The following is a 24,442-nucleotide window of genomic DNA, read 5'->3' on the forward strand; positions in this document are numbered from 1 at the left end:
AAAATTCTTTTTGAGACTTTGACTGGAGTTTTGATTTAGTAAGGGATTTCAGGAAAGGATCTTAAATTGAAGCTGTCATTACACAAAAAAAAAAAAAAGGGCAAAGGAACAAGGATTACATCTGCTGGTTAAGGAAGATTCAGGCACCGTGATTGTACAGATGATGATAAAAGTAAAGAACCAATTCTATATGAAAAACCTTTCAAAGCAATTCCAAGAGGCAAAATACTTTAAAATTTTATTGCATCAAAATTTTCCTTTTCTGTCTGGCAAAACTGAAGCAGTATTTTGAATGTTTTCCTGCACGGAACACATAAAAGTATCTTAAACATTTTAATTCTGAAGAAGCAACAAAATACGTGTTATGAGAAATTTCTGCTAGCAAGTCTACTAAGCTTTCAGTTCCAACAAAAACCAGCATTTTCAAATACTTTTTCTAAGAAGTTACAGTACATGTTTATTGCATGAAAACATCCATTTATTGGATTTATCTGATTCTTCCATTTGTGGTTAGAGATTCCTGTATTCTTGATGTAACTTGCACCAGATCCTACTAAAGTATTCCCATTATTACAAAACACACAGTAGATTGAATTAAGAAAATCTACACAATCTCAACAGAGATCCAACCTGTGACAGTGCATAAAATCTAAGTATGACTTTCATTTTATTTTTAGATAGCCTGTAGCTACATAAAATAATTTGATAGATTTTGATATTTGATATAATTGTTGAACAACAATGATGAAATTAAATACAGGAAGCAATATTAGAGCTAGCACATCTTTTTACCAGTTATGATGACTTTTCATGCATTAATATTGAGGATAAGCAACAGGGTATGGAAAAGTACAGCACAAGCAAGAGATAGAAGAACGAGCTATGAAAATAAATGACAACTATAAAATGGGATCATACTCAAGTGAATGTTTATATATATATAACTGTAAACAGCAGCTCTACTTAGGGAAATGCTTTCCACACTTGGATGGCTTAAGTACTAAATATGAATTAATATGGGAAAAAGCAAAGTCTCCATTCTTCAGTAACATGAACACTGGCAATGTAAGTGAGGTTGTAAGTTGGTAAAATATTGTTTAAAATATAGGCACATGATTTGGAATTAACAGGTCACCACAATCTGTGACATGCAAGCACATGTTTTGATGGGTTTGCAAACTATATCTTGCTTACTATCAACTCTTTGCATCAAGTTGCAATTTTCTCTAAAGCAGCTGAATTTAGCTTCTACAGTAATTCTTTTTTTGTTGGTGTTTCATGTTATAACATCATATTAATACATTCAAATAGTCAAAATGTTCAGAATAAGGTAGCACAAACTTGGTGCAGGAGTACATAGATCAGTGTGGCCAGCATTGTCAAATAGGAGATACACAGCTTAAGTATTATATAAACTACCTTTTCCCCGAAAACATTAACATAGACACCGAAATTGTAACAAGACATATCAAAAATAAGGCACATTTATTTTGATATGGTAATATTGAAATAGAAAACTCATTTCAGAGGACACTGGTATCTAAATGAGTTTTATAAAAAATCTTGTATTCATGATAATTATGGACATTTCTCATCATGGTAATGGAATAATTGCACATATCCCAGTGTGTCAAGTAACAAAATGGGAGTTTTATTAAACAATTCCATTGCAAAATTACTTTGTAGGTTCAGGTTTTTCTATTTACATAACTCAGGTGAATGGTAGAAGTATTAAAATCTACCATCACTTATCACAAGTACTGCAGGCTTTCATTTTACCACAATTAATAATCCCCTTTGTGTTGAATAAACTGAAATTAATTGCAGAATAAATTGAGATTATTGTAATTTATATAAATGATTGCAAATATTTGGACATTAGCTACTACACAGGAACACTTTATTCCATTTTTTTTCCAAGCTGCATCAGGACATTTTACACTGAGTTATTCACACATAAATTCATCAACAATCAGGAAAAGAAGGCTGTTTAAAATCTAATCCCCTGTTTATGAAAATTAAAACACCAGAAACATCATTAATTAGCATTTAACCTGAGATTTAATCTGTTGAGAGGTTAACATCCATAGAAATTTCTTCATTTGTTGTATTAACTGATAATGATGTTGCTATTTTATGGGGGAAAAAATCCAAACAGAAAAAAAAAGTTGCTTGCAACATGGCTTTTCATTGTGTTGGTCAAAAAAAAAAAAAAAAAAAAAATTACAGAATGCATCTTTTTCTCACAGTATCCAGAAGCTGGAATAACATTAATGTGCCTTTTATTGCACATGAAACTCAGAGGAGATACAACTGCAGATTCTTCTTTATCTGAGTGTGAAAGCAGGATTTAATCTCAGCCGAATCCGGAATGTATTAATCTCCATAGAATTCATATTTATTTCACTTATATTTCTGGCATCTGGAGGTGAATGCATCAAAGATAAAGATGTGGGTGTAAGACTTTCCACTCTGAATTTGGTAAAGAGTTTATGCACCTGTATCTAGAGGGAAAAAAAAACCAACAAAAAACTACATTTAGAAAAAGCAGTAAATACCATAAAATTGTACGGTTCCTTGCAGGAACCAGAAATTTTCATGCCAAAGATTTTGAGTATTTCTAAATGTCATAGATTAAATTCTGTGCAATAATTTAGATCTTTTTAGACAGTAGTCACTCACTAAGTTTCAATTAAATTTAATTGAATAATTAATTAATTAATTAAATTAATTTAATTAGTATATTCAAAGTTACTAGAAATATTTCGATTTGAACTCTTCTTGTTTGAAAATAAAATAATATTTACTCTTCCACCCAAAAGATAATCCCAAACTTATTTTAAAATTCCTACAGATTAATAACCATACCTTTCCCTGAGTGGTAGAACAGAGCAGACCCGTGTCTCTGTTTGAAAATTTACAATCAAATCCCTTTCTGTGAAGAATCAGAGCAGCTTCATCAGATGGTTTGGTATCTACCTACAAACAAACACTATAGAATATTACTCACAAAGTATCAGTCAGGAAGACATTTTAGGACATAAAAAAAATTATACAGCGGATAGAGACATTTACACCTTAAAAAATGTTCAGCCTAGATTGAACTGTCGTGTCTTTTTAAAAAATTTATACAGCTAAACACAGAAAGAAGTAAATGGCAAAGAGTTGAAACATACAATGTACTACAGAATATAAATATAAGTCATTGAATTTAAAGGTCATCAGATGCACATGTACTCACGACTCAGGACTGAAGTGTAGCTATCATACCTGTATTAAATGGCTCCCCATAAAAATTATATGGCAAAACAGAAAACAAACTAGAAATCTTATGTAAACTGCAATACTCAGTTTTACATATTCAATGGCATTATGTTGAAAAAACCTTCATATAGCAAAAAAGCTCTCTAACTCAGCTTAAAGTGTCCAGAAAAATGTACACTGAGGTACACATATGAAAAAAATGTAATATTTATCTCTAAGATAAACAGTGCTTTTGAGCCTCAAGAGACATTATAGAGTAAGCTGCTCTGCACCCTTCTCTAGCTCCATTACCCTCCCCTGCACATTTTCCAGCCCCTCAATATCTTTATTGTGGCTGTACCCCTACACTCACTGTAGTCACATATTTAATATGATACATTACTTTATTTCTTTAATTATTGCTGTTTTACATTCTTCCGCTCTTAATCTTATTACATATATAATAAGAGCATAAAAAAGATGGTTGTATCCAAAGCCATGACAGTTCTTCAGGCTATTTTTCTCTGATTTATTTCTGGTTTACTTGCTCTTATATTGGTGCTTTTTCACAAAAGCATCAGCCATGAATTACGTTCATTTCTGGTACTTCAGAATGCATCCATTGCTTGGAGAATTCAATACCAACAAGCATTAGGCCCTCTGTGATGCATTATCTCCTGAAGGTGTACCAAACAAAAGGTCTTAATCTAACACATCCAAATTTCTTTTCATAAAGGTGATCATGGATCAGCTTGTACCAGCTTCTTTGAAACGCAGCATGACAAAGAATCAAAGTACAAACAATTCATAGTATAAAGTACTCATTCATATAATAAAAAAATTTACAAACTTTATGGGTTTAGGTTCCTCACTTAAAATAGTAAAAAAATTGATTCAATAGTATTTGGAGTTGAAATTAGGTATTTTTTAGTAAAACATTAAAAGTTAGAAACTTAGCATAGTTTACAAATCACAAATAAAACTCTGCTTCAAAAGATTTTGTGAACAATAGCTTATAACGACCTAAAATCAACTTCATAATTTATGAATAATGCCTGCATTCAGCATATGAAAAAAAGTTTCCAGTATTTATTAACATTGATGGCTAATGAAGTTCTCATGCTGTTTACTGAAATAGCAGTGCCCCTTTCTAAATGAAGTGAGGTAATAGCTGTGATATTTTCCCCCCCACTATGAAACACCTGACTTGATTTTTCATTGTCATTGCACATGAAAGTAGATATTTTTATGCACACAAAATAATACTGTCTGCTTAAACATCAGATTAGGGAAACATTAAAATTCATACTGAAAAAGCCTGACTTCCTATGGGGTAAATTAATGTTAGAAATGACAAGCCAGTAATGGGTATCAACACTTCCTCTAATTCACTTAAATTATCTTCTAGTAATCTGCATAAAAAATGCATGTATGCATTTCAAATGATGGCATGAATATTTCATCTCCCAATTTTTTAGAATTACATATTATCCTTATTAAGATTCAAAAGATTTAAAACAAGAAGGTAACACACAATTAATGATACCCTGAGTAAAAGTGTTTTGGTCAGTATAAATATCTATGATTTAGTACTCCACCTTCTGCCACGCACCTTTTTTTTTAGTGTTGTAAAAAAATAAAGCTGTTCTAACCTGTTATCAAAGCAGGTGAAAGATTAGGTTGTCACAGCCTCCACCCTACTTTAACTTACCTGTTCTTATATCATCTCTATGTAAATTAGATTAAATACATTTAAGGTTTATGAATGTCTTAGCAAGGACGGTCTTAATTTATATCAAATACACCTTCTAAACATGACCATGCTAACTGCATGAAAACCTGTAACAATCTCCTCAATTTTCAACAAGTTACAACATTCTTAACCTTATAAAACTTCACAGCACTGTTATTCAACAAAAAAGCCCTAAAGACTGTGCTATTAAATATCTAACAAGCTTTCTTAGAAGAGCTGTCAAAGTTTGATTTGATTTTGATCTCTGAGAATTAAAATGTGACCTTATAAGAAAATTTAAAAAAAAAAATTGTTAGGCTTTCTCATAACCGGTATCCCAGGGCAATGCTTCTAAACTTTTGATGAAAGAAAAAACATTTAAACATTTAAACTCATTTAAGTTCAATTACTGTAAGCTAATAGACACACACTGAAAAGTTTGGGCAATATGGCAAATTTATGTATTTATGCTTAGTATAAAGGGACAAATCTACTGTGTTCTAGATCTTGAATCCCAGTTTATTTACATAAGGTTAAATATTTGTATTCTGAAAACCTGGAGTTCTGTTAAGAAAAAAATCTTTAAATATTGCAATCCTAAAGGATTGGACTCTTCCATGACAAGGTGAGATGTCTTACAACAAAAACAATATTCTTTCTGATTTCTACCTTAAATCTTAACAATTATTTTAATTTGGTTCCCTCTCCTCTGTAATTGTAATGGATTATGGAAAATCAGCTTCAACAGTTTAAGCAATGGAGAGGCACAAATTTCTGTAAAAAAAATTCATTGTGTCAATTAGCCAGAATTATGTCACCTGTCATTCAAATTCTTGGAAGCAAGAGAATGGAAGCAGAAAATGAGGAGAGATTTACAGACTTATTTGCATGGCATAGCACCATTTTTGCTGTGGGGAAGAACATTCTGTATCTCTAATGACAGTGCTCCTATCCTATGACTGCTGCAAGCTCTCATTTTGAAGCGGACACATTAATGCGGCAAGCTCAAGAGCCATCGATCGGTAATCAATGAAACACACAGCTGAGGACTGAGGAGAGATCACAGTCTCAAACACTCCTATTTCAGCTGGGACAGTGGGGCCTGAATAGCCCATATAAAACCAGAGAATCCACTTAAAAGTAATAGCACTGAATTCTGAAAGTGGGCACTGAGCAAGCCTGTCTTTTCACAGCTTTCATACACAGATCATACAAACCAGGGGATGGATTTACACCTCAAAAATAGAAGGAAGATGTTCATGAAGGTCTGCCCCTGAACTTGGTATGTTGAAGTAAACCTGTAATGCTGAGCTGATTGAAGTAAATGAAAATATACACAGTGAAGCATGAAATATTCACTTCATGTGAAGATTTAATTTAGTATCAGGGTATTCCTAACTTTTCAAAGGCACAAGACCCATAAAATCAAGAAATCTTCCACTTTGAAATTCAGAATAACAATCAGTCACAGCTGAAGGGCCTTACACAAGATTGAACAACTTACACAGAAAGCATGAGAAAGTAAACATTGTCTAAGTTCTAAAATACACATTAAAACAGAATGAAGATGAGATTCAACAGAATATAATCTCATGTTAATACAGACAAGCCTAGCCATCATGGAGACTCTAGAGGAAAAGGGACAAATAGCTTGTATCTAACTATGCCAGAATTAAAAAGGGATTGCACTGTGCTAGCAGCACTGGTGTGAATAGCCCTGCAAAACAACATAAAGTTAACACAATCACATTTTTAAAGGAGCTGAAAAAATGAAAAGAATTTATAGAACAGTTGGCAGGACAATAATGCAAAATCAGTTCCAGTCCCTCAGTTAATCAAAGGGAAAATTAAATTCTGGTAGTTACATACCTTTCTTTCCTTTGAAGGAGAAAAACACTGAGAACAGAAGAGCTTTTTTTTGTTTGAATTTTTTGTTGGTATTTTGTTTGTTAGTTTGTTTTTTGGTGTTGGCTAGATGTTTGGGTTTTGTTTGTTTGGTTTGCTTTTGGTTTCCTTACCAGAGAATATTTTCACAGGAACCAATCATGAGATGCTGTTAGAATAGCTAAATTTGATCTTGTAACTAAGCTTAAAAACATTTTTACAATAAAATTTGAGTTCTAAACTATATTCTTTAGCAAAAACATACTCAGACCAAACTCTAATGACCTTAAATTTAATTCTTCTAGTATAGAAAAGGCTGAGGTATATGAATGGTTCTCTCTTAAACTTTGGGAACTTATTGAAAGGTACCCCCTCCAGAGACAGAATCTTGCATTATGCATACTAATATGTTGTGAAAAAACACAATCCCCTCATTTCTTGTCATTCGAACAGACACAAGTCTCCAGTTCTTGCAGAATTAAGAAAAGCTCATCATCACGCTGCAGTTTGTCATATCATGAAAACCCGCTCACAAAGTACTTTACAAGAATAGATTATTTTACTACATCAATAAGCTACATCATATGTTTGCAAAAATCAGTGGTTTGACCTTACCTTTGCTTGAATTGTCCTCAGATTGACTATATGCATGTCACAAGGCAGGGATGACACCAGTGGAGCAAAAGTACTTATCAGCTCTGGGACACCTGAATCTGCATTTGTTGTCATTGGAATTACAGGATGATTTAAGAAGAGAGAAGTCATATGGCTAAGAAGTGATGGAAAACTCACTGGTGCCTTCTCTTCATTCTGCAAAATACAAAAGAATTATTCAAGTTAACATACTATCATGTCTAAATTTTGAAACTCACTTACTTTATACTTCCAGTAATTACACAGAAAATTTCAATTTCTAGACTGCCCTTTCAATTACTTTTAGAAAATTCTGGTCATCCATTAATTTTCTTCTATTGATAGATACACTTGCTGTTTTTATAAACAATAATCTTTTAAAATTATGATGACACCTAATTTTACAAAATTCCTTGTTCTTCTGTGTTGGCCCTTGATGTTTGAACAATAGAGTTTGAAAAAAAGAAATTAGTTACTACTTTAGCAAGTTGCTCCCATTTATTCAGTATCTCTTTGTATATGGAGAGGCAGACAGGCCTTTTGCAGGCCTCCTTTTCCACATAATTTTATGACCTGTATTTCTTGCCTTCTCCAACTTGTATCCCAAGTCCCTCTTTCTATTTCAAATCTATTTCTCTCAAACTATTGCTGGAAGACAGAGCAGCTAGCATCTTTGTCTTGGACTGCATTGTAAAAGATTTCTTCCAGAAATTTTATTTCAATGTCATGACAGTAGGAATCAAAGGAATTTTATCTCAATATTTTTCAAATTTTGTCCATTCCAAATTTTCATATTTTCATTGTTTTTACCTGGCTGCAGAGGTTGCCTTACAAACCTGAGATGACCAAATCACAACAACCAGTTAAAGCTCCAGAGAAGCCAAGGAAAGGAAATAAAAGAACTTTAAACAGGCAATTTCTATTTTAGAATGTCAGTGATGATAAGAGTAGAAATGGAAGTGAAAACTTCCTTTGCTCTTTTTTTTCCCTTGCATACTTAACCAGATAAATCCCTGCTTGTTGGTGATATTTAGCAAAAACTTTGCAGAAAGTTTATTGAAAATATAGTATCTTAAGCACTGATACATTACATTTGCATTTTATGATAGGCTGGAAATATGGAAATAAAAAACAAATGGGAGACATTTAAAGCAAAGGGGAAGATTATTTTTCAGCCTATAACAGAACACCATAACAGTAATTTCTGTCTTGGGGTGTGTTTGCATGTATGCATATTTATTTTTATTTCTGCAGAAGCACGAAATACAGCTGACAGTGAAGAAACTGAAAATATTTCAGGCCTGAATCAATGAAAGATGGTAATTTCTGTTTTATTCTTGGTGCTTTCCTTAGTAATAAATAACACTCTGGCTCTTTGGTATCTACTAAGCATTGAGGCTTAGTATTTTTAAGAATCTATTATGAATCCCAAATGATAAAAGTGGATTGTTGTAAAGGATTGCTCCTCCATGTGTATCATTGCATTTATTTCTATTGAATTCCATCATCTCATGGCATCTTTAATCAGTACTGAGTCTTCTAATTCCTCAATTTAGCCCTTGATTTTTTTTTCACTACCTTGAAAAGCTCAGTATCATTCGTAGACTTCATTGCCACAATTTTCTTCTATTCTAATTACAGTATGAGCAATCTTGCTCTACGCACAACTTAATAGAAAAGTCTTCCACTCAAGTGCCTGAATACATGCTCTATACACAGGGAAAATGTGCAGATCCATGTTATTTCAAAGAAGAGTTCATTTTCTCACCCCAAAAGGAACACTGTTCACTCTGTTGCCATAGAAGTGCTAAAGTCAGTCAAAACATTTAATTGCCATTTATTTTCTCATCTTTCAACTTTTTTTTGCCATGTCAAGTAAGTTGATTGCTTGCATCTGAGAACTTAAAATGAGGTGTTCTAAAACATCTTACAAATCACACATGAATCAGAAAAAAAATCTACTCATCCTTTTACACTATTTAAAACAAAATATTGTAGATAAGCACAGCCTTGAAGGACTGGCAAATGCTAGATCCAGAACTGATTCCCCTTGGCTCATTTTTGCTTTCACTGTTCCCTAAATGTCATATCACCAGCAGGAACATTGTTCTTATCCATTATCCACTTTGGAACTAAGACTTAGGGGGAGATTTTATACTGAACCTTGTATTCCAACATCTGGAACGACAGTCAGTTCTGGATGGCTGCACCAGCAGAAAAAGTGCAGTCATTCCCTGAATCTGTGTAACAGCAATGGGAATGGAGCATAGAGAAGGTGTCAAAAGCTGCCAGGAGACCAAGGGAAAAAGTGTTTTTGCAAGCATGGTGAAGACAATGCTTCCACAGAAGATTGGGATGGGACTCTTCAAATCACACTCTCCCCTAGGTACACCACAATCATTCAAAGGCTGGAGTATATCTTTTCCCTCAAGTCTAGTGATCCAGAATTTAAACAGGATTGTCTGGAAAGAGAGATGAGAAGGGTTTGCACACAAACAATGTAATAGGAAGAATATTTACTCTATGCACAACTTCACCATGTGGATGGCTTTCAGCAGTGCCCTGCTGATGTGCATCAAAAGATGCAGTCCCACAATCTCCATCCAATTAAAGTATTGCTCTCTCAAAAGTGACATCATTTCCTCAATTTCCATGGCAGCATTTATCACTCAAAGTGTGAGCGAAGCTCCTCTGGCTGCCTTACAAATATTAAGTACTGGCAAGAATCTGATGAATACCAGATGATGATGTGCTGGCTTAATGAGCTCAAATCAAAGCATATACTGCCTTTTTAACCATCTTACAGTACATCCACATACAGTTATCCAATTGGAAACTGTGTTGACATACAACCCCTTGAATGGCTGTACAGTAAACATAAATGGAGCTGCATTTAGGATCTCCCCTTGTCATCAAAAGTAAGGCGAGTAATTCTAAATCTTCCGTTTTGAGGAGACAAACTATAATCCAATATAGTACTGGATCACAATTTGCAATAAGTTTCAAGAATCCCTTCATCTATAAAAAGTGCCTTTACATCAGAAATGAGCTATTGTATTGATACTCACAGAAATAATTGAAAGGCTTTGGTTGGAAAGGAACTTAAAGGTCAACTTGCTCCAACTCCTCTGCCAGAGGCAGGGATGCCACCTACCACATCATGTTCCTCAGGGTCCCATCCAACATGGCCTCGAAAACTTCCAGGGATGGGTGATTGGGACGAATCTGATTTTTACTTATGTGTTACACATGAGCTGAAGGACTCCTATCGGGGTGAGCACATGCTGGCACCCCTGTGCACAGGGAAGCTTTGCTTGGCAGCTGGTCAGGGGAGAGAAGCTTCCACAACTGGGCTGTGAGCAATCCCCCACAACTTGCCAGTGGGGCAAAGCCTGGGAAAAAATGCCAGGGAAATCGGGCTGTGGGAGGGACTTCAGCACGTACAAGCAGGTAATGAGACATAAAGGGGCACTGGACTTGGAGGGATCAGGGGCTCACTCAGAGGGTCAGCTTGACCACTTCCCCTCCCTTGCATTCTCCTCCCTGTCGATGGCTTCCCTGCCTCATCATTCCCACAAACCAGATGGAGCTGTGTCCACTGTTCCCTGACACCGCCGTTCCACGTCCTGCGCTGCCGCTGCCTCTGGGAAAAGCCACTCTGCCTCCGAGACTCAGAGGGTTTTCTGCTAACAGTTTAAATTAACTAACTAAGGTCCTTAATTAGAGGGGGAAAATGCAAATTAGACTCTTCAGAAATAGTTTTGTAATTGAACTGAAGAAATCAATGGAAAATTCTGTAGAGAAGAAAGTAAAGCTGAAGGAGTAGATAATTGGACACCAATTTAGCTAATGGAGAATGAATGAAATTTTCAACACAGACAAGTAATCTAAAATTTCCCATATAAAACTAAGAACAGGAAACTGAGGCAGACAGTTTATCAAATCACATTCTCTTGACTATTTCCTCCTCCTCCAGAGTCTTCTCTGCAGTGACAACATCCCCCCAAAAACCTTAATCATAACAGTAAACCCAACCCCCACTGGCGTACACACTACTTAATCTAACAAGCTGAAATGCAGATGCTGATTCAGTGTGTAAGAACAATCAAATACAATCTGGAAACAGGTATAATTCTGGGCCTGCTAAATCAAGGGATGAGGACTAAAATAGTCTGATACCAAACCACTTGGATTATTGCTGGAAATAAAAAGTTTCTCATTCTCTTTCATGTTGTGTCAAGAAACAATTTTTATCAGCTTTCCCTCTGACAGGTTCAGAAAACCAATGGGCAGCACTCTTCGAAGGAGAATCTTTCTAGACTGAAAAATCTAATCTGTGGAGCAAAAATGCTTTTCAGAGTATCTTTATTACCAAAGAATATGGAGAAAATATTTTAAAATATCTTAATCATAAACTAACAAATGACAGCAATCAGGAATGTAAATCAAAGAATTCCAAAGACAGGGAAAAACAATTGTTTCTTTCTGTAAAATTCAAAGACTGACAATCAATCAGTATGTTTAATGTGATGCTGTTTCTATATGAGAAATGGATTCTGTAATACGGTGCTAGGCTGCTCATTGGTGAGAAACAAACAGCAGACAATATCACTGATTATGTGAATAACAGGTTTACAACACGTGACAAAAATAAGTGACAGGTAAGGGCAGATGCCTAAGCTTTAAAATTACTTACATTTTTCACCAAATGCTAACAGCTTGAATCCTAAACTACAGTGGTTCCTTATTTGTGGAAGGTGGAGTTTAAGCAGGAAGGAGTGAGAAATACGCACAGTGCTCTATACACACATTGCCCTAAGGCTCACAACTTAGAAGAGAAATTCAGGTTTTGTTCCAAACTGACACTAATCTAGTTCATTAAGTTGACATCAAATACTAAATGGCTTCAACTTAAGTTACAGGCTTTGCATGCAAGACTGCCTGGCTGTTATCTCACCATGTGAAAATCAGATGTTCTTGCTTTAAATTCATTCAAAGCTGCACACTGCAATACAGAAAGAATAATCAAAGTCTGACAACTTCTGAAAGTCTTCCAGATACGGATGATTCATTCCTTTCCTCTGAGGTGGATACCTGAAGCTAGATTTTTGCATGCCTGTAACAACTCCTAGTGATTTTCAGAAGGAAAGAAGAAAGATAGTGGGTCTTACACCTCTAATAAAACAAACAGCAATTAATGATCGACATAAGTTGGGTTAATTCTTCTGAGCTAAATAATTCCTTTTCAGTGTCCAAGAGCGCAAGTTAAGGTAAAAATCTGTCAAAGAAAACAGCAACCAAGACTTCAAGCAGCTTTGAAAATGGCTGGTGATTGCAGAGGAAATTTTGTATGGGAATCAAAGAAGGTTGACAGGAAGATCTTCTCTGTACTATGGGATTCAGAATACCTAAGACTCAAAGCCGCACAAAAATCTTCAGCAGAACAATCCTCACGTAATCTGTGAAGCTAAAAATCCAGGCTTAGACCCATTAGACTTTTAGGAAAGTGTGGGTAAGTTGCAACCAGAAATAACAGTAAAAAATTGAGTACTGAACAGGCAAATTCCAGGAATCTTAAAAAGACTAAAAACAAGGATACTGATGCCAGATTATTTTCTGCTATACCAGAGAATTTGGCTTTCCTGAAATGCTGGGGGCAAAAATATAGATATATATATATATAAGGATTTAGATTGTTTGCATACATGTTTTTGTCTACACTTAAAAACACAACAATTATGTTACATTTTTGCACATCAAAGCATATTTTTCTTTTTGCAATAGATTTCAAGTCCTTTAACTGAGAACTAAAGTCTGGAGTGCTTAGGGTCTTTTGATAGCTATTAAAGTGACCAGCAAAAGACGACTCATGAGAGCAGAGTAAATCTAATTTAATCTCTTTATCACAGGGAATGGAAAATTTTCTATCAGTTCACCTGGTCATTGCAAATGAGAATGCATTGGAAATGCATGTCTGCTGCACTAGCTGAAAGGGGCTCCTGGAGGCTGATTATAGAAGAAATGAAAACTCTGAGGCACCATAAAATATCCACAAGACTGGGTGTTGGCTCAGTGACTCTAAAGTCACTACATATTTTCTGTACCAATCCTTAGTTGACACTAAAACTGCAGATGAGAAACCTGGGATTGTTGAAGCTAATGAAATCCAGGGAAATCTGCATCCATAGGAGGAATTTTTCCCAGTCTGTGAGAACCAAACTTGATCATGTCCAACAAGAGGTGATTCCTCTCATTCCAGGCTGATAGATAGGAGCCTGCCATGGCTCTGCTCCTCCAAGACCATGCAGGAGTAAGGAAGAGCTTTATTCCTGTTAGGCATATATGGAAATACATGGCCATGCCTACATGTGAGTAGAGACAGCACTTTTGCCAGAACCTACATGAGCAGAGCACTTGGGAAACAGAAGTAGAACAACAATCCAAACCTGATTGTGCCCTCCAGCTGACCAGGTCTGAAGTTCAAGACCTTGACATTCTTGATTCACAAGAACACTCAACAACCACTGATACCTCAGTGTGGACTTTAAGCCCCTCTGATACCGAGGTCTGGACCTTAGGCTTCCTAAAGATTTACCAGGTCAGACTTCATCTTCTTCCAGGAGCTGGCCTGTGACCTGTTAGCTTGCAGTTTGCTGTTTACAGGCACACACAGAAAATACAGGTCTTGCCAGTTGTACTGGTCACTCAGTCCAATAGTGTATCTCTCTCCAATAGCTGTCACACACACCACTTCCTCTGTTTGTTTCCTAGTCTTACCTGAAGACGGCTAGTGGCTCACACAGATCATCCAAGGCAATTTCTGTTGATCCATCTTGTTGGGTTTCACACCAGGAGCAATCTAATTTTCTCCCTTTCATGGTCTCAGAAGCAGCTAGTGCTCCACTGTTCCACCTATCACTGTTCTTATGTGACTACATTTAGCACAGTTGATGTTCAATCAGGTGCCATAACAGAAATAACATTCTATAAAGAGATCATTTGGAGAACATCTGCTCGCTGGTCTATGGAAGAATGCAGATGGTAAAGAAAGTATCCAGTCACCATGATCATAAGCACATCACCACAATTAAGGCTGATAAATACACAGCCATCAATATAGCTGGATAAAAGTGATCAGAAAAGCAGATAGACAGCATGTGATGCTTCTTTAGCAATAAAAGTATTTTATACTTCAGTTATAGTCTTTCCTGCCAGTTTTATTTCTTCTATTCTAATTCTTCTTAGAGTTTATCATTTAATAATGACACAGGAGGAGCAGCTTAATGCCTAAATAAATCCCCCATCCAAGGCTTGTGGAAGGGACCTGGTGCTAGATTTTCCCAGAAGATTGGCAGGATCTTATCCCATTCCCAGTGATGGTAGAAAATAGCAATCAGAAATTTTCTGGAGTTCAGTTTGATTGAGGAAGTAGTTAAACAACTTGTGTTAAGGACAGAAAGGCCACAGTGATACCTGCTAATTTCCAGGCACTGGAATACTGCTTCTCATGCAAAGTGGAGGAAATTTGCTACTGGCGGAAATTTGCACATACAAGGAGGTTATTCCCAGAGAGAAATTTTATTTGAGAATACAAGAAGAAGACTTGTACACTTTCTCCTTACTTTAGGAAGGATTCTGCCCTGCAGTCAGATCTTGCAGCAGGAATTAACCCTTCCTAGAAGTGGTGATACAGGAAGGTTTAAATTTCAGACCTCAAACTGCACTAGCTCAGATAAGCTCACAAAAGACAATAAAGAGGCCTACCCTCATCCTTTGATGAATAGTATGAGCTGCCAGTGGAGAGACCAAGGTTTTACACTATGCATAATACTGAGGTAAATTTCTTTCTAACCAGAGCCAGCAGACAGGTACACGCAAATGAGGACAGGTAAAATCAAACCAAGGAAAATAATTCACTGTTGAGATGTACATAATTACATGAAAAAGAACACAAAAGAGACATAGCTGTAAGTCCAGAACCCAGAGAAAGGCAGTCCTCTGTACTATTTGCTCAACCCAAGAGTCAAGTGGCTGCTGCCCTGTTACAGGATGAGAATGTTTCATAACAGGAACATAGGGATGGAGCTTGCAGACAAAGCAGTCTTTATTTAATAGCTTTCTGCAACATATATTTGTCATTGTATCATGAAAAAAATTTGAAGGTAATTAAGCTGTAAGGTGCCCTGACATAAAAACAATGATAGTGCTTGTCTGAAAACAGATGGTATTTGTAGATAAATAAGAGATGGAAACATTACTCTGGATTTGCAAACACAAAGTTCCTCCATAAGAAATACACTATGAACTATACAGTGGTAGGAGCAATAATGAATTAAAAGTAATGTTTAAAGCAAAATTGGAAAGTAACATATACCTAAATATCTCTTCAAATGAAATATAAAATTAGTTAGTTCACCCCTTAGTAAATATATGTGGTAAGTCTCTAAAGAAGATCCATAGTATTTTGTGTGAAGACAAGAGAAAAATGTCTTTTTTTCCTTCTGTGGCCACCATAAACCCCCCAAACCCTAACAATTTTATACATATTTGATGAGTTCACTGTGGCACTTACAATTAAAAATTGTATTAGAGTATCTGAACTTGTCACACATGGGCTTGAAAAAGCATCTAAATTGTAATAATTAAGCCAATGTCAAATTTCTGCTTTTAAAACATCAAGTTAATTATGAGTTAATTATAAGTTTTTAAGGTACAGTTACATGTAGCATAGCAATGCACAGTATAATATATGGTTTTTGCTACAGCAAAAACATGCACATGCATTATAAATAAGCACATCAATAAGGAGCAAAATCAACACAGTAATCAGACAAAAATGGCTGTATCACCAACCATAAATTTTCAGAAAAAGTGGGCACTTATAGAGATTTAGTAAGAAAAAAAGAGTAGTTGTATGTGGTGGAAGAAAGGGAGTTTGATTATCTCCAACATATTTGTGATTTTATTAACTGTATTATTGTTCCTCTAAACAACCTCACACAAAAGTAAGAGCCATTTGAGCCACTGAATCCTCTGCACTCTGCTCAAGCCTAGTCCATAAAAATTAGTCATACAAAACCCAGTCATACAAATTAACTTAGTCAAGACAAGTTATGAAATAGGAGTCTATAGAAGGAAGCGTTTCCCTACCATGGCATCTTTTCTCCAACTACGTCTTTGATGAAATAATATATTACTATTTATTTCACTTCTATACTGATATAACATGCTGGGATTCAGAAAATAAAAGGGCATTAATGATTATTTTTCCAAAACTTAGAATAAATATTAAGTAGTCTGTATTTTCAAAAAGACAGAAACATTTACTGTTTTGACAAGTATTAATAAACTGTATTCAGTTTCATTCTCAGCTAAATATTAATCCCTTCAATTTAAAAATGACATGAATTCAGTTCTTCCTTAAAAATCTCAAGAAAGAGAAGACAGTCTTAGAAGACTATTCAAAGAGATATTCAAGCTGAAAAATGTTTGCAAGGAGAAAATGTGCATATAAGAAGCATCAGTTACATCTAGTAGAATAAAAAGGTATACATAGAAATTATATCAAAAATACAGTAAAAAAATCTGAAGCCTGAGGAACATAGCTGTCAATAAATAAGTATGACATAAAGTAAAATGAGATTTGCCCAGCTCTTACTACAAACACAGCTCACTTAACAAACAATACTGTGATTGTAAATAAACCTTTAGTATCCATCTCAGGGAAAAAAAAACCCACCAACAACTAAACAGAAAATATAAACACAAATCCCCCCCCCCGAAGTCTCTTCCTTCCCCACAAACACCGAAAAGCTTCAGCAAAACACATCAACCTGAAGTCTTTTACAGAGACAAAATCTGAATGAGTATTTATGACTGATTAGATGAGCTAGAATTCAAGCGCCAAAACCCAGGCAGTGTTAGGATTAAGAACCTATTAGAATATAGACTGAGTATACCAACGTTTATTAAGAATCATTAAGAATTTCACTCTATCCACTCACTGCACATATGAGTCTTACACTTCAGGATATTCCTTTCATTTGACCCTGCCATTAAAATTCACTGATCAGGCTGGGGAAGGGGAAGAAGTATTTTAGAGATATAAATGAAAAGAAATTTTTGGTAGATACTGTGATAACAAAAACTCTCCAGAGTAATTTCACCAGTGATGCAAAACTATTTTAATTCTTTCTAAACTGCATATGTGACACTTCACATACTCTCAATTTTATAGGGAAGTTTCACAAAGAGCAGCAAGCATCCTGTTCTTCAGAACTGTTTTTGAGAAAAGATAGAATGAAATGTTTTGGAACATGCATTAGGAAAAGCTTGCAATGCCAAAGATGTCAAATGGTCAAAACTTTCTTCTCCAGTGGCTCCTGAAGTAAATAATAAAATAGGGCTTGACAACAAAATCAGGGTCAGTGTATGAGTCACACTGTAGTTGATTACAGATATAAACTCCATATAATTTCACCATAATTTTTTCTGACATGGTTATTTTTAAGCTATTATGACAACTATCTTCTGAATAACTGGGCTAAAAAAAAGTATGCACATTTAAGAAACAGAAAGAGAATTAGTCTTACTTTAACACTGAAATAGTAACATGAACCAGAAAATGTTACAAATGTTCAGATACATTTGGAAAAACAAAATTTTAGAACATTCTAAATATACAAAAGGGGAATTCAATGCGCAGCAAAAGAAAGAAAATGTTTCCTTAAAACATCTTTCTTGGCTCCTGGGGCTTGTACCTGGGCATTGGATCAGCACCTCTTGGACTGTGCCTACTCCCCCCCAGCTCCAATTCCATTTTCTGTGAAGTCCCTTCAAGAGTGTACAAGAACAGATTGCCCTTTAAGTCCACTGCAGCCATTTAAAACCATTATAAGCTCAGCATGAAGAGTTATAGGGAAAGAAAAATGCTGGAACACAGGTTTCCAAAACAGCTCAGAAATTTTTGATGGTAGTAGGTAACTGCCCCTTCTCTTTTGTAAGATTCTCAGTAACTTGTACAGAAACTTTCAAATCTCTAGGACATATGATTTTAACAAAGAAAGGGAATTACACTGTTATTCTACTGAGATGATACCTGACTTGCATCACATAAAAGTTGGCAAACATATGCAAAGACACATGCAAATACTGCACTAACTAGAAAATCCCAGCATTGTTTAGGCTGCCTTTACTCTATCTGAGGTAACTTCAAAATGTTTTCCAATGGAGTCTTTTGTCTTGAAGCAGCAGCTGTTCTGAAATTGAACCTGTGGCCAGCCCCACTCAAGGGGGAACTGTGTTCCTTAGCAGAACAATCTCAGTGTGCACGGACCAGTTTCCTTGTAGAAGGAAGTAAACAGGGAGCTCCCCTGGAGGTATGGCACCAAACATTCCCTAGCCCATCACATCTTGATCATGGTCAGAATGGATGACTAAACTTTTATGTCTGTTGTGACAGAAAAATAGACTGCATTGAGCAGGGACTGGACTGGAAGTGTTCCAGAGGTGCCTTTTACCAAGTTGTTTTATGGTTCTGCAGAAAGCACCAAGACTGCACACAATGTCACTACAAGCACTATGGCACTAACTGATTTGATCTGCTTCTTTTGTTTCAAATTATTTTCTAATGTAAACGTAGATTTGCATGTCCAATAATTCTTACTTACATTCTAATTTAACGCAACACAAATTACTCTGGGTACTAAGGAATTTTTGGGTGGCAATATAGATCCCTCTGCAGGTTTCCTCTTGCAAGGATGGAGTAACCTGTGCAATGCTTCTTGCTCTCACAGCTGCTCTTCTTGCTGCTGACCTCAGGTTAGCTTGGGTAGCTGCACATCATACTGATAAATGCAGTTAATATGCAGCCTGCATTATACATGATGAGTTACTAGAAAATCATAATGACATGTACAACCTGAAAAGAACTCCACTGTCAATCATTAAATGGTGAAAATTAGCTTTAAGCTTGATATTATCATCCTCTCACAGTGGTTAATGATAGCCATTATAAACCAGAATTAATTCCAATTTATCTGCATATTCATTAGGAGCTTGGTATACAACCTCTCATCTTTAGCTGTGCAATGGTTTTAAAATGCACTCAGTTCTGTCATCATGATTCTTCTTCAGTATGAAGATGTACTTCTGATTTTGTCCTTCTCAAAATTGATTTTAGAAAAAAAAGAGAAAATATAAAGAGTGGAAAGAAAATTGAGGTTATTCAAAAGACTAGGACACAAAAAGGCAAAGTAAGATACACGCAAATAAAACAACACAATGAAATGGTCTCGCCTTCCCAAGAAACATAATGAACTCAAAAAGTATTTATGTCTGGCATCTAAATATTTCCACATGAATCTTATTCTCTAAGAAAATTATATTTATAAGAGGTTTTCTCTTTCTACCCCTTCAACTGAAATTATTTGTCAACCTGTGTTTAGACTCAGTTAACATTGTTAAGAAGCAGAACCCACACGGATTAGCAGCCTTTTAAACGTTGTTCAGTAAAAAAGTAATTTAAAAAGAAAAAAGAGACTTCCACAATGGTACCCCCCACTCATATGTTGAAGCGTGAGTGTGGACCTAAGCACTGCAGGAATAGTGAGAGATGGAGTCTTTACTATCAGAATATGAAAGTAAGATGACAAAACTCCCTTGGAAGCGACACTTCCTTAGTTCTACAGCTCATGGATACTAATTTCTGTACTGAGTTCCTCACTGCTGCAACAGAAATTAATATTTACATCTTATTTGGCATAAAAATTCCAGACAGTGAATCCTACCACATCTGTTCCATGTCTTCTTTCCAACAGCAGTCGGAAGACATTAGCTGTAATCTTATTATCTTGAACACCTTGTCCAAGGCCACGGTTGTCATCCTGCATAAGCCGACGATCCATGATCACTTCCAGCTGACCTGAAACAGCAACATGAGCATTACACTGGTATCAAGAACAAGTAAGGGTTCTATTTAACATAAATAACCTGCCATAAAATTTAACTTATTTAAAAAAAAATTATAATATTTCTCTTGAGCTTGGAAGAGCTAGGGCTGATCAATATCATCACAGCTGATTATAAAAACAGTTAATACCACTAGACTGTGGCTGTTTATAACCTTCGAAAAATTGTCACAAGCTTTTCTGCAGAATGTCCAGAAGTTTTTACTTTCAGAGTTTATGTAAAAGTTTAATATGAAAAATCATTACTATTAACTACTGTTTGCAACAAGGATACTTGGTAATCAAACATCCAACATAAGAATCACTCCCAAGTAGGAGATACCTTCTGGAGAGGAACTATCTTCACTTTGTACTCCATTCTTTTGTTTCACATTTGAACCAGAAGGAAAAAAGGTACCAACAGGAGTATATAAATACTCACAATCACTTCTTGTACAGAAAAATTCACTTGTGGGAATAGGAAAGAACTTTGCACTGGATAAGCACTGACCATGAAATTCTGAGTTTATACTGAACTGCAGTACAGCCACTCAAAATAGCTCTTTAAGCTTGATGTTAAATTATATATAACCCGGACAGTGAAGTTCACTATTTTTCAAGTCTCTATATCAAGAATATATAACCAGACTGGGGCACGTAATTAAGGCTTTTATGTTTTCTGCACACTGAATCTTCAAACAAGTATACATATTTTCTAAATAAAACTGGAAGACTGAGGTGCTTGTATCCTGAATAAGAACATCACAATTTAAGCTGCTAGAAAAGGCTGCTTACTAAGGCAGTCTTTTTTATACTTTAGTGTTCTACAAACACTTACCTGATTTTCTCAAATACTTGTTCCTCCCTTCCCTCAAGTACAAACAGATTTCGTCTATCCAGGACAGAAATCAGCTGACAATGAGTAAGAAAGAGCCTGCTATTTTGAACTAAAGTACTGCACATGTAACTTTCAGATGGTGGGTCATGCCTTGAGACACACCTGTCTGACACACAGGCACACAGCTACTGAGGTTTGCTTGCCTAAACTGTAAGATTTTTAAATTTTCTTCCATGATCTCTCTGAGTTCCTCAAAGACCTTCAGAAAAAAAGTCATGAAGCATATGATACTCTGTAACCTCTGAAACTTCAACTTCACTTCTGTTCTTTTTTGAGGAATCTAACATGCCTTCAAGACAAGGTAGCCAATTTAGTAACTTAATGAAATATTACTTAATGATAACAAATCAGATTAATTAATTCTCCATTTTTTCTTAGTGGGCACAGAGTAAATATTTCACGTTGGTGTATCTTAAATTACATAATACAATTTGTCAAAGAGTGAAACAGTCAAGAAATCAGTGTCATGTCAAGTATGGAATATATCTGTTGCTCTTTTATTTAACTGGAGTAGGTGAAAGGCCCATTATGTCCTCTGACAGATTTGAAACAAGTGCTCACAGAAGGACAGTTTCTCCCTGATGCTTCACTGAAAAATGTGGAACAGTGCTAGCCTTAACTTCCCCAATTTAATGGCAGAGAGTGGGAGTGTCTGCGGATTTAGATGGTGCATTATCTTGTGATGCAGAGACTAAGATTGTTAAACAAATACAGACACTATTATCAGGTAACAGAGCCTCTGCAGACTAATTAAGTCTCCAATACCCATTTAATGAGTGCTTAACAACATCAGCGGTGTCAGGGTCATTCACAGAATCAGGCCAATAGGAGTGGGTTTCCAGCAAGGGGAGGCATGAAAAAATGTAGTTTGGGTCTTGTATCTGGTAGACTTGGAAAAGAAGGCTGGTATTTTCCACCGTGGTTTAGGTCAGTGTTAATTTCTTGCCCTAAAGTGAATTAGGTCTGATAATGCTGCCACCAATCCAGCATGGTATTCACCTTTTGGAAGAACAGAGTATTTATGACATTTTTCTTAAAAGAAACTGTCAAGTAGGTTTTGGTGCAGTTTCTGATGGACTCTTTCTTTTCTGAGTATTCATTCCATTATTGTCCAAATCCATATAAATTTAAATTGACAACATATATTACAGCAAGAAATTATGCATATTAGGTTATAAACTATGTACCTTATTTTGCCCACTACCTCTAGCTTTATTTGAATACCTCCCCCATTCTGATAGAATGAATAACTGACCTCTGTTTCCAGTCCTCCAGGCCATTCATCGTACCCTGTTCTGCTCCAAGGAGCAAGACTGTGTCTCTTTTGGAATTCTTAATATGAATTGATTTTTCTTGTCAACATATTCATCACCTCTGTCAAACTACTCCATTAAATTTGTGAGGTATCATTTTGCTTCAGAAGTATGTTCACTCTTACCCAGGGTCATATTTATCCTTTATTTCACTAACACTAATCTTCAAAAAAGCTGCTGTTGTTTTTCCTTGACAGGGAAGTTAGGCTGTGCTGTACATACCTTAAGACTAGTGCTGTCTACACTAAAGCAAACAAACAGAACAAAAAACATGATCAGCATCCTTTTTAAGTCCTCTCCTACCAGGGCAGTATGAAAAAGAATAAACTCTTCAGTTCTGTTATTTCATTCCACCAGAGTTCTTGGGTGAAAAATAGCAGGTTCTGACAATTTATTGCTCCTTCTGTCTTTTGCAATCTTTTTCCTCTGCCTCTAGTTTGAGAGAGATATTTCATTGAAGGTGACAGGATCTCATGTGGGACCAACCTCTTCCTCCTCTGTAATGGATATACTCTAAAACTTGTCAGAGGTGGAGAAACTTATTTCCTCTCTTCAAATGCTTGGAGGTAAGTATAGTAATCCCCAAATTAACTATTTTAGAATATCATGAAGGAGAGATCTTTGTCATATCTTTCATCTTATATTTACCATTTTTCAAGCTTGCAACACCTAGAGACTGAGCTGAATGAAGTGTCAAACGAGCACCAACATCTTGGATGTAAGCCATGGTAGTCATAGGATAGATATTTGCTTGAATAGGCAACTTGCTCATCGTCTGTCTAGGCTGGATCTGCAATATGAACACAAACTTCAAAAACATGCATTCTTTTTATGCTATTAAATTTCAAAGACATTTCAAACATTTATCCCATGTGCTTTGGAAGAACAGCTGTCACAAAAGTATTCACTCAACTGTATTATTTAGCCTTTTTGAGATTTGTGGCTAAAACTACCACCTTGGAAATGGTAGCTTCAGTGTACTTTTAGATCAAACAATATTAAGAAAAAATGTGAAAGATTCATTAAGGGAACCTACAAAAAGGGAACCTATAAAAAGGCATAATCACAGTTATAAAATGAGAGAAAAAAATTTCTCCTCTAGAGAGCAAGCAGTGAATAGATTTAAGGTAGCAAAAAAGGAATTGTTGGTTTATAATGAGCACTTATTGAAGTGCTGTTGAAATTCTTGAATGGTACATGACAAATGAGTAGTAGTATTAAAATGATTTTAATGTTTAAATATTCACAGTCTCCAGCAAAATGCAGTAGTACAGTAACTGGAAATCCAGTAGTCTTTTATTCAGGAGTCATAGTCTCCCTGTATTTGCAAAACTGTTTTTAGCAAGAAAGGAAGGTAAGGAAAACCAATTTTTCTCTCTTTTCTGTGTGCTGCACAGTTCATGTTAAGACAATAGCCTTTTCCTCAGATGTATTACCAATAGAAAAAGCATTATACATCTCAAAAAATACATCATTTATTTCCAACACAGCAGTAAGCAGCTGTTCACTAGGTGTGGTCCTTATACACTGTTTTATCCAATGGGTTTTAACTAAATAAACAATGCAGAGGAAAAGAAGTCATGCATATATACAAGCAACTAACTACATGGTGATGTGTCATAACTTCTTGTATATAACTCTTCTCTTAAAAAGAACTTGAAGGAATAGTCAACAAACTACTTAAACACTGTTAAGGAGTGCACTCCTTAGCACACAGTTACTTCTTAGTCTGGTCTATATCAAATTTTATAACAGGTACATTTTTAAAAAGCATTTCTCCTTTTAAATGATT

At 35.6% G+C, this 24,442-nt stretch overlaps 1 protein-coding gene across 1 annotated transcript in view; it reads right to left on the reverse strand.

Moving 5' to 3' along the window:
- Positions 1 to 2,219: 2,219 nt before the first annotated feature.
- The window catches only part of MAN2A1 (mannosidase alpha class 2A member 1), a 104,854-nt gene continuing 82,631 nt past the window's right edge, over positions 2,220 to 24,442 (reverse strand). Inside the window, exons 18-22 of the mRNA XM_058823678.1 lie at positions 23,299 to 23,440; positions 20,281 to 20,414; positions 7,475 to 7,669; positions 2,869 to 2,979; positions 2,220 to 2,504 (exon numbers count right to left, since the gene is read on the reverse strand). Coding sequence (XP_058679661.1) covers positions 2,328 to 2,504; positions 2,869 to 2,979; positions 7,475 to 7,669; positions 20,281 to 20,414; positions 23,299 to 23,440 — 759 coding nt within the window. The 3' untranslated portion in view covers positions 2,220 to 2,327. The remainder of the gene's footprint in view (positions 2,505 to 2,868; positions 2,980 to 7,474; positions 7,670 to 20,280; positions 20,415 to 23,298; positions 23,441 to 24,442) is intronic.

The sequence above is a fragment of the Ammospiza caudacuta genome, chromosome Z (assembly GCF_027887145.1).
Source record: "Ammospiza caudacuta isolate bAmmCau1 chromosome Z, bAmmCau1.pri, whole genome shotgun sequence".
In the NCBI taxonomy this organism is placed as follows: domain Eukaryota; kingdom Metazoa; phylum Chordata; class Aves; order Passeriformes; family Passerellidae; genus Ammospiza; species Ammospiza caudacuta.